This window comes from Bactrocera latifrons, unplaced genomic scaffold (genome assembly GCF_001853355.1).
Source record: "Bactrocera latifrons isolate USDA-ARS-PBARC rearing strain unplaced genomic scaffold, ASM185335v1 scaffold_1, whole genome shotgun sequence".
Lineage (NCBI taxonomy): Eukaryota > Metazoa > Arthropoda > Insecta > Diptera > Tephritidae > Bactrocera > Bactrocera latifrons.
The window spans coordinates 5,260,979-5,273,166 of NW_017534407.1; the positions used below are offsets into that span (position 1 = coordinate 5,260,979).

At 37.3% G+C, this 12,188-nt stretch overlaps 1 protein-coding gene across 6 annotated transcripts in view; it reads left to right on the forward strand.

The window, feature by feature from the left end:
• LOC108964942 (serine/threonine-protein kinase mig-15) overlaps positions 1–12,188 on the forward strand; it is a 75,626-nt gene that overhangs the window by 8,821 nt on the left and 54,617 nt on the right. For all 6 annotated transcript variants that reach the window (XM_018927036.1, XM_018927046.1, XM_018927018.1 and 3 more), the window contains one exon: positions 1,353–1,418. In XM_018927036.1, coding sequence (XP_018782581.1) covers positions 1,353–1,418 — 66 coding nt within the window. The remainder of the gene's footprint in view (positions 1–1,352; positions 1,419–12,188) is intronic.

Sequence of the window (12,188 nt, forward strand, 5' to 3'; positions counted from 1 at the left end):
CCCGCTGTCTGTGAGTATTTGTGTATTCGAACTAGTCCCGTAGTTTTTGAGGTATCGTTCAAAAATGTTGCACAAGTTGTTTATTTTTGAACCACTATATGATATAACTGCCATACAAACTGACCCATCCAAATCAAGTTCTTGTATGGAAACATTTTATATTTGATAATATATCGTGATGAAATATTACATAAATTATTTTCCAAATCAGAGGTACAATCTCCGATCATATTTTTCGGATCGGACCATTTCAAATTAAGTTCTTGTATGAAAAAAGGCAAAGCTAGAATGTAGAAAGAAATTTTTCAGATCGTGAAAATCACTTATGATTACTAATATAATGAGGGAATACGATAAGGGATAAGCTGATATTGTTTGCTGCATAAATCGTGATGAGCGCGCATCATATATGAAACTTATTGGGTGCAGCCGAAGTTAACGTTTTCTTGATTTATTTTTGTATTTTAAATTTTTGCTTTTTTTTATTTTTTTATTATTGTTTTTGTAATTTTTGTTTATGCTTTTTTTTATTGGAATTTTACCTTTCCCATTTCATTCTCTTCAACTCTTCATGCTATTTTGCTTGACTCACCAAACAAACATATGCACATACACACTTACATACATACACCCATACATACATCGTGGTATTTTTCTTCCGTTTTTGGTCGGATTACATGCCATATCATTGTTTTGCATCCTTCCTTTGGCTTCTGTTGCAGGCGTTCGGCGTTCTAATTGTTTTCTTGTTTCGTGTGTGTGTGTGTAGGAGTATATGTATGTGAAAAAACAAAGTACACACACATTTACACGCTAGATCTCTCTAGCCTCAATTGCTTTGATGGTCGTTATTGTTGTTGTTGTGTTTTTTGTGATTGTTGTAATCGAAGTGTACCTGTTGAAATCTGTTGATGAAATGAGACTACAAGCAGATATATACACACACATGTAAACGTTTGTATGTGCACGTGTGCCTGTGAGTAGCCCAAAAATAGTGCGATTATATTGTAAACATAAAATAAAACCATTACTCAATAGCATTTAGTGTTTTTCTCGAGAATTAGTATTATTTCCCCGTACTTTGCTCTTGTTCTGTTTTTGTTGTTGTTATATTATTATTTTTTTGAATTTTTTTTGGCTTTATCCTCCTGTCATTGACCTGCATGCGTTTGAAGTGATTTGTAAACAAAGCGCTTAACATGTGTACTTCGTCAGGATACTTATCGTTCAGTTCATTTGTGATTTCGAGTTTTTCGCCGTATTATTTCAAAATATTTATTTCACCTATTATATTCGTGTAAATACTTGTTCTTTTTGTTGTTGCTTATCTACATCTTTGTTTTCCATTTCAGGAGCCCGCTGGTATCTTCGAGCTTATCGAAGTCGTCGGCAATGGCACCTATGGGCAAGTCTACAAGGTAAATAAAGCATATGACTTAAGTGTATATTTTAATGGATAATTTGAAATATTATGTAACTTTTGTTTGTGACGGAAATATTTATGTATACCATATTGTGCTTTTAGGTTAGTTTTTAAATCTTTAATAATTTTTTATTAAGAATATGCGTGTCACTTCGAAAAATAATCGAAAAAACCAAAATGTTGGTGAACATGCATTTTGGAATACATCGGATATATCAAAGGAAACTTTGAAAATATTTGCCGTTATAAACCGGCATAAGAACTAATTCCCAGGCACTGAAGGCGATCTCCTCCTATGAGACCAAATCGCTTCTAGTGCAGGAGTGTAGGGAAAGGCTGAATAGCCTTGCGGAACTAAACCAGGCACACCTGATATGGGTGCCTGGCCACAAAGGGATAGCCGGCAACGAACAGGCGGACGAGCTCGCCCGCTCTGCAGCCTCCACCAAGATGGTAGGACCTGAACCCTTTACCGGAATAGGTCCCCATACCATAAATGAGCTACTCCGCAAGGAAGAAGGAGTGGGCAGAAAGGAGCATTGGCAACTAACACACGGTTTGAGGCATGCCAAGCTGCTTATTGGAGGATACAACCTAAGTAGGTTCAAAGTTATCATTAACCTCCCCAGAAACAAACTCAGGCTGCTGGTCGCATGGTACACTGGTCATTGCAGGCTGAATAGGCACCTATACAACATGGGCCTATCCGCCAGGGCTAACTGCCGGTTCTGCGACAGGGAGCCTGAAACTCCGGAACACCTGCTGATCGACTGTACAGCAGTCTGCCGACGCAGGTTCAAGGCCCTTGGATCAATGTTTCCGGATAGGGATCGCATCGCCTCACTAGCACCGGGCAGGCTACTGGACTTCATCGGTGCGCTGGGGCTAAGTGAGTCGATGTGAGTTAGGAGAGGGCACAATAGACCTAAGGTCGCGGTGCATTCCCCATATTCAAATCTAATCTAATCTAAATCCCATGTTTGACTTCCGTACATTACATTTTAACAATAACTGAACCCCGTCGCAAAAAAAAAAAAATAAATAACTAAAAAAAAGAAAAAAAAAAATAAAACACATAACCTGAATTGCGGACAATCTGTCGTAACGTAAACTCATACTTCTGCAGAACAGAATGACGTATGGAGGATTCTTCTGATGAGCCCAAAAATGAGTATAGAAGGAGATCTAGAGATCTTAAATAATCATAAAGAAAACTAATTCATCCGAGATTTGAGCAAAGTAAATTATACGTGGAGCGTTCCTTTCAAAGTCAACACTAGTGAAGTATGTGAATTCTTAGAACTTCGAAGCCGAAATATATATAGTGAAATTTCCCATTACGGATAGTCTTCATAGCCGAAAATCTCCCATATTTTGGTAATATTTGGTTATTTGAACCACTTCTGCCTGACATTGGATCGCGTTTATCAGTTCAATAGAAATATAGTCTTGAGTTGCAGGTTCTTAGCCGGACAAAACACAGCGACTATGGGTGTCCGGTTATGAGGAATTCTAACAAAGCTTGAAAATGTCACTAACTTATTAATAAAATTGGAAACATGCATACACATTTCAGATCGAAAAAGCTCTCGCTCTCTCTCTCTCTCAAACAAGATGTGTAGAAGTTGTGAGATTTCTTTAAATCTGAATTTCATGAATGGGTTCTCTTTAATATCAACATAAACACGAACCGTTTAGGATTACAGTCTCTATTTTTAAATTCTTACAAAGCCAAAAATCTCACAATGATTCTTCTAATATCAAAGTCAATACAGGAACCATCGACAATCTGCTAAAAATGATATTAAAGATCTTATCTTATCATTATCTTATAGAAATTTGAAACAAATGATGAATATTTAACAGGTTAATTGGAAGGTCCCCGGCCTACCATAGTAAACAATATTCTTTTGGTAACTTTTTTTTTTTTTTGTTTTATTCAACATAGTTTCCTTCAAGGAATTGATTATAGCGACCTTCCAACTTTTTCAGACCATTTTTGGAGTACGATTTGCTTCAAAATAGGTCTCAGTTTCGGCAATCATTTCTCTGTTTCTCTAAAAAGCTTTATATTCCTTAAAATCTGTATAAATTATTTCATAATGAAGTCATTAAAACATCAATATTAATTATAACAATAAATGTTGCTGTTTACAAGCGCTCAAGGCTTTAAAAAGCTTTTGACTGTCTAAGAAAAGAAGCTTTTGAGCTTTTGACTCTAAAAAAAAACAGTGTTCTTAAAAAATAAAATTTGAGCATTAGGAAAATTACATAAATGCTGCTAGCTATTTCTAATAAATTCGCGGATTTAAAAAGCTTTTGACTGTACAAGGAACTTTTGATCTTAAAAAATATATTTGTTCATTACGAAAAGTATATAAATGTATGCTGACTACTTTCAATAAATTCTACCGAGCAAAATTTTTTTGCTAATTAAAGGCTAATTTATAGTATGGCTCCGCCTATTATTATATTTATGTACAAGGTTAACCCTCTGGATTATACAGTAAGCTAAAGCGGTATTAAATCCACTCAAATCACTAAAATACTACGCCTCTCTTAAATACTTCCTGGTAGCGGTGCCTAGTAAATTTTATTTAATTTACCACACGCATAATTAAATGGGCACTAAAAGTCTTAAGACTGTGCGACATTTTGTCATTAAAAATTTTGGTTATTGGCGTCCTCTGCTGTCAGTGCGTAAATTGAATGTTCCTTAAACGATTTGACTACAAATATAAGTATTTACATGCTTACCAAACATATATGTATGTAGCTATAGATATATGTATATATACCTATATGTATGTATATTAATCTCACCTTGCCTCATCTCGGCTTTCTGGCTGTTGTTGAAAACTCCGAACGGGAACTTTGAGCGCGGCCTTCGCAACGTTTTACATACATACTTACCAGTTGTATTATATACTTACATATAATGTACATACATACATATATAGTAAATACGTGTGCGCAGTCGCGAACAGGTACTCACAAAAGCATTGAAGAAAATCTCGCGCTTAAACCGAAAAACACACAGACACCATTTTTATCGCACATAATGTTCTCAATTACAAAGTGGTCATAAAACCTACGAACTATCATTATTATTCGGCCTAATGTCGGTTTGCAATATATATGTATATATATATTTATGAGTACATATGTTTTGTAGCGCTGCCTTGTGTCATTTGCCGCTGCTCATCTGCTGTTTCAGCATCGTCAGCTTCATTGGCCCCCTTGGCCTTATGAACTCAATTATTTTTTGACTTACGTATATACATACATATAATTGTGTACAGATAGACTACATGTACATACATATATGTTTTCATGCTTATCTTTCTGCCCCGAGTTCAGCGAGATGGTTATTCTCTGCAGAGAAATCGACTGATTTGTAGGTTGGCTTGTTTCAAGGGAATTTAGCCTGTTTGTGACTCATTGCGGTTTGCTGTGTGTGAGAGCTTTGTCAAATAAATTTTTCTACAAAAAAACAAAAAAAAAAAAAACAGTACTATATTTTGTTCTGAGAAGTACTTATGAACCAATTTGGTTCCTACCCCCTTTACCTGGTTTCAAAAATGTGTTTTTTCGGTTAATCTTTCACTACTTCGAGTTAATCCAATTGGTCTAAAATACCAAAGGTGATATACTATAAGAATTATAATTTTGGTTTTCAAACTCCCTAATCTTCCTACGTTAGAGTACTTTTTTTTTGTAAAACGGGGCTAATCCCCAAGAAAAGGTATCCATAAGTATTATCAAAGGTTTTTCTTAAAGAGAGATATTCCTTACTCGGCTATTGCATTGGATAGAAGAAGTGAGAAAAGACGTCTGGTCTGATTGAGTTGCCCACTTTGTTTTTTTTTTCTCTCGGTTGATCTCCGATATAGTTTGATAAGAATTTATCCGTTCGTTGATATGAGTTTTGACATTTTCAAGAAGGTTTCGACAGCTTTTTTCTTTAACTATTATTTTCAAAAGAATTTTTATTGCCGATTTGTGTAATCTGATAACGGATCCTTAGCGAAACCATTTCAAACTTTCGTCAAAAAGTAGCCATGATACTTGAAATTTCTATTATTGGGCCTGTGAATTATATATTTCTCAAATTTTTGCTCTGAGAAATATAAAAAAAAATGTACCTGAGCTCAGAGGTGCCACACTGGATGGCAATTCAGTGGGTTTTCAATATATCGGGTACTACCTCACTGCATTAGATCAAGCGTCGACTTTTTATAGAAGAATAAGTTCAATATTTTCAGCTTTCTTGTCCTATATAACTTTAAGGGCTTCTAATATGAACGTGAGTCATGTTTTAGGATTCATGAAATTCTTTTCACAGTGGATAATATCGCATTCGATGGAACGATGAGCTGTACAAGATATACGACGGAATTGACATAGTTCAGCGAATTAAAAGACAGCGGCTATCCTGGCTAGGTCATGTTGTCCGGATGGACGAAAAAACTCCAGCTCTGAAAGTATTCGACGCAGTACCCGCCGGGGGAAGCAGAGGAAGAGGAAGACCTCCACTCCGTTGGAAAGATCAAGTGGAGAAGGACCTGTCTTCTTTTGGAATATCTAATTGGCGCCACGTAGCGAAAAGAAGAAACGACTGGCGCGCGGTTGTTAACTCGGCTATAATCGCGTAAGCGGTGACTACGCCAATCAAGAAGAAGAAGAAGGATAAGTTCCAGATTAAGTCGTTAAACAGCAAAGAAAATAGATAAATTGCTCGTAATACTTTTCTATATTTGAAACCCACGTTTCGAGCACAATAATTCAATAGATATCCTGTGAAACATCTCAAAATCATTTAAGTCACTTGCAACTCTCTACATTCTTCTTGTAATTTGCAAATAATTGTGTACCAAACTTTTTCCTATTGGGTCTGTAAGCAAGTTTAAATATTTTTATGTATATCTATGTAAGTATGTATATATTTACGCTTAAGTACAAACATAAATAAAAGGCCTAATGGATTAATGTCTTTTAATTTTCGTCAAAATCCGATAGAGCCTGGGTTTTGCATTGCCTTCGCCTCCTCGGCTCGCGCACACACTTAGCTTATGGCTGTGGTACGTTTTGCTTGGCGAACTTAAATGTCTACAAAATGGTTTAGTAAGCTCATAATGTGTACTTGTTTATCCACTCGAGCGTATATTCGATGCGGCATTTTCAGTCGATCGGTTATTGGTATCTGCTTTTGCTGTCTCTGCCACTTTTAATGGACTATGCAAAATTCGCACCTTTATTTTTGAGAGCAAAACAAAATTAAATAAAGTAGAATTGAAAATTCTGTTTTATTGTCTTTTAAAATACTTATGTGCCTATAAACTTTTGGAGGCTTATAGGTAGTTGCATGATATTTGCTTTTTTCGAATGTTCGGTGATACAAGTACTTCTTGGCAGTTTATCGAATAAAATTGCAGACCATTATAATAGACTCCAGACTCGGAGAGTTTGGATTCCTAAAAATCACGCGTCTAAACATTCGAAAATCTTCACTCACTTTGACTTCATACCAGATCACTTAGATCATGGAGTCGCTAAACATAACCTGCGCTGCGATTTCTCTGCCCATTTACCGGCGAGGAGGGGGCAGTGGGCTTCTTTACGGATGGATCAAAGCTTGCGGGGAAAGTTGGTGGAGAAGTTTACTGTTAAAAGCTCTATATCAACTCCTGCTTCAGACTTCCTGATCATTGTAATGGATAATGTGGAGTGTAGTCCTTCAGAGAAGTGAGCATCCCCGTTCGCGGCTGGTCAAGGAGAGCCTAAACTCGCTATCAATAGCATCGAGTGTCCTTGTGGTAAGACTGGTATGGGTGCCAAGAGTTAGGCGGAAAGCGGAAGTATAGGAAATTGTAAAGCTGATGAGCAAGATTTCGGTAGAATGGGTTCTTGTGGGTGCTCCGGATCTTCTTGTGTTCTACTACTCAGTAGCTAGGCTTCACAGAAGCTTGATCATAGATCTAGTGATTTATTTGACCTCAGTAAAGTTAGCCCCTTCGTAGTTGTGGAGCTTTTAAATCATTGACATATTAGCGTCCACGGAGTAAGGCTAAAAATCGTACCAGACGCCATCAGCAGAAGTTGTATGGAAGAAGAAGAGGTGGAAACAACTCAACACTTTCTTTTTGACTGTCCCGCGTTCGAAAGGCCAAGACTTAAACACTTGGGAGCGCATACCTTGAGACATCCCACCGAACTGACGGGAGTGGTAGTTAAAAGCCTTTGCAAATTTGTATTGGTTACTAAAAATTATGCTATTTTATAAGTTCGAGATAAGGGTTCTTCTTTTCTATGACTTCAAAAGGGAAGTCCACGTGCGATTTTTGAGCAGCCATCTGACCTAGCCTAACGCCTGCTTCCTGATTAATTATATGGAAATGCTAGAATAAAATTGGTAAAAGCGAAAGAAAAGACCAAATTCAATTTATTCCACTATCTATCTGGTGTACTACAAATACATAGATAATTTTTTATGGAAATCATGTTAAAATGTTACAACTGGAAAAAATAAAATAACAAAAACTTAGTCGGCCAAGTGTTGGAGCCACAAAACACCGTTGTAGTGAGATTAAAATGTTTTCTTTCTGTAGTATTTATTTGTGTGCCGCGTGTCTTAAGTAGTTCATTATACTGTTGACTGAAAGCTCCAGCACATACCGACATACTTGGGCGCTCAGTGCTTGCGCACTTCTGTGGAAACCCACACAAAAATTAGCATGAGTTATTTAGGCGAAAAAAAAAACAAACACACGCACATACAAAGAGCTCCAAGCATACAATCCAACATAACGCCGAGTACTTTACGCCTTCGCCCCGTAACAACGACCCCGTTTGCCGGTGTGTAGGTAAAGACAGCTACAGCTGACTAGCGCGATTACTTACCCAGGCAGCGCCCAGCTGCTTGCTGTCGTCACCGCAGCCAGCAACTTCCAAAGACGAATTGGCGTGTACGCGTTCAACTGATGGTGTGACAATTGCGGTGTTCGGTGATATCCGGCACAGTATCGCAGCTCCATAAAATTTTTTATAGAAATTATACGTAAATTGGTTTTTATGATAATCAGAGACTTTATCTAAACTTAAAATCGCGCCTTAATCTATATATTAATAATTTTTATAAATATCTATATATTATATGATCGAAAGAAAAATGGACCCGATTTATCGATATTTTTCGGTGTTTCTGCCATGTTCATCTCACCTCAAACCCCAAAAGTTCTATAAAAGGCTTAAATTGGTTTAAACTCATTTTTACAAACTCTAGTTTATTGATTCGTTTCGTTTTTATCATTAAATATTCATTAAATATTGCTCTTAAACCGGTATTTACCATCAACACACTAATTTAACTCGTGTTAAACCCCTTTTTTGTGTCAGTGGAATTACTATGCCTGAACAGTGTCAGAAAGCTGTTATGCCACTTCCTAGCTAAATGGCAGAAAGGATGCCAGAAAACCCCTTTTTTCGTTGTTGCTGTTGTAACGAGTTCCTAATCCCCGTTAGGATGATAAAGATTAGATAAGTTGGCATGGAGGTCATCCTACAGTAGGCACAGTATATTTCGATTGCGTCCGACCATAGGGAGAATGGTTTCAGATGTGTTGGGTTAGCAGGGTGAGCAAAGGAGTGGTTAAAGTCATGCAGGAACTCATTGCGCGCTGGACAAATATATCTTTGATATGTCAGAGTCGATGCTGGATAGCTGCGCAAGGGTCACTATCGATTCTCACGGCAACTCGAGCTCTTTTTCTGCAATGAGGTGTGATTTGACTTCCAAGTATGTCATTCAGTGAGAGGGAGTCGTTAAAGGTGTTAATCCAATGTGTATGGCGTCTCTTTCTTTTGCCAATAATCGCGGTCGTTTGAGTAGTTAAGTAGCACAGGCTGTCGAAGGTCACACTTCACAATCTTAGGGTTGCTGACAGGCGGAATTTTACTGGTAAAGACCAAAAAACTACTTTAACTCCTGTTAAACACCACTTTTAGTGTCTATGAATACAGTCCACTGTTGTAACAATAATTCTCTCCACTATTGACATATTGCAAATGAGACTCAGAGTTTCTTAAACACCACAATGAGAGCACTTGCTTCAAAACCTTAAACTCGAGTTTATAAAGCAAGTTCACTTCATTTTGCACCAAAATCCCACTGTATGCTTCACCAAAACAAATTCATCGCCTCAGTGGTTGGCTGGTTGTTGACTGGAATCGAGCACGCCATGCGCTAAGTTTACAAGTCATATTAAACTACCAAACACAAGTAAGTATATATGTAATGAATGCGGTGTGTTGCACTTGATTGAGATTTGTAAGAAACCACAAAATGCGCATGCGCATTCGCGGTCGGCACACTTACATATACAAACACAGGCTTAAATAGCAATTTATATGTAGATCAAATGCTTCGCATCATACATACATACATACATATGTATGTACATACAATGAAGATCCCAAGCTGTAACTGGTTTTCTTTCTTATCATAGTAAAACAGCGAAACAGCCACAATATGCTTACAATATCAGCATTAAACTGCGCCACAATGAAGTAGACAAAGCAGAAACTTAACAAAATGAAAGATAACAATTAACAAATCAACTTTTCTGTAGAACTCAAAAGAAAATCCCCCAAAAGAAAAGAGTGTGCGTCGCAAAGTGAAGGTCGGCCGACTGTATACGAGTATATATGGATATTTTCGGGGCGAGCGGTGTCGGCGCTGTGGTATAATTTTTAATAACTTGCTTGTTCATGCATTTACGCTGGAAATTGGCAACGCAATGTGGTCGCTGCTCCGGCAAGCTGGCGTTAACATTCACTCCGTTGAGCCGTCCGAAAGCGTATCATCGCATTTGTTACGCGACGAATTTACCACCAGTCGCCATGCAACTCTACCGTCTAGTACTAAGTAGATGTGTACATATGTTTGAGTTTGTGCGAAGTGTCGCTAACGCTTTGCCGCCTCGCCGTCATGGTCAGTGATGATTCAGGAATATGCACACAACAAATTACCACAAAGTCTTTGACTTTCTTCGTGAATGGAAAACGCAATCAATATGAATAAATAAATAATTATGTATATATGTATGTGTTTATAATGAGCGCGCCAAAAAATTTCTTCTCTCTCGCTCGCTCGCTTTTAGTGGCTGTATGTGGCTGGGGCCTATTTTCTTTCTAAATTTTTATAAAAGTTGTAAAATTTTTATACCCCGCATAAGGTATATTATGTTTGCTTGTCTTTAGTCCCCCAGTTTTTGAGATATCGATCTGAAATTTTGCACAAGTTCTTTTCTCCCCAAGAAGCTGCTTATTATTCGAACCTTTTTATACCCCTTTACGCTGTAAGAAATGCATCTGTGTAGGGTACTGAAGCTTCGGTTCAGCCGAATTTTACATCTTTGAAGAAAGAAGTCGTCCACTACTGGTTGTAATGCTTGGAAAGTTTACTATTATTGGTTACAAATATTATCAGGAAATTAAAACAGATATATAATTTGCTCCATATACCCGGTCCGAGCAAACTAGATTACCTAGATTACCAAAAAAAAAAACTTTCGAAAACCTCACCTTTCTTTTGTATAACGATTAAGAAATAATGGTTTTCTGAGGAAAGGTTCCGAACGAGACTTTTTGATGAGATTGTGAACCAAATCAATCCATTGAGATGAGATATGCGAGACTCCTTACTTTTTTAAAGAAAAACCACAGATACTTCAAATTTAATGGGAAATGTTTATTAGCATTGGAAAGAACATTCTTTGGCATTTGGTTTTTGAAGCTTATCTCTTTCAAATGTTGGCCGCGGCTACCGGGTCTATCAATTTTCGATGGCTCCTTCGAGCATTCCGACTGGTAACTGCCAATTGACACGCGTGATGTTTTGCTACAAGGCCTGAATCGAAGCGGGATTGTCCACACGGACTTTATAGCAGAAACCGCCTATCCTATGGGCGCGCAATGTAAGTGAACAATGAAAAACGCTACTCCATTCTCTCTTTGCCGTAGAATGCCGAGAGAATCCACGGCATTTGGGTTTTTGCCATAGAAACGTGTCAGCTGATTGCTCTCTCACCACGCAAGGTTGCCAATCTCGATATACTGTAGTAATTATAAAAGTTGTCTCCAGAATCAGAGTCGAATACTATTATTTATAAATATATAAACTATTTTTAATACTATGTTGTCAGTTTTGATATTTTATATTATGAAAAATTGTAATTGAAAACTTAGATGTGTACAAAACTATATATGCGTGGTGAGCAATGGCAACATTGTTCAAATGGAAACAAACTAAGATGGCTGATTTCTGCGTTTTTACCGCGGGCTCAACTTTTGACACATTTTGCTCGCTAAGGAGGGAAGAGGAAGGAAGGTAGTAGCGTTTTTACTGTTTCTGCTGTTAGACTTTACATAGTACTTATCTCCGCAGGAAAAAGTCTAACGATGTGATATCACACGATCTTGGAGGTCAATCGTCCGTCCTAAATATGTGAAATTATCTGCTAAGCGAAGTGTTCTCTCAATAAATCCATTGATTGATGCGATGTATGGGAAGTGCCGCCGTCTTGTTGAAACAAAAGTCGCCGAGATCACGAGCTTCAATATCATGCACCAAATAGTCGGTTATCATGGCGCGATAACACCATTAGTTAAAAAAAAATATTTTTTTATTGATAAAAAATGAACGGGCAAATAAAAAAAACAATTATTTAAAAATTTTAATTTTTTAGAATTAATTTTAATTTGTATT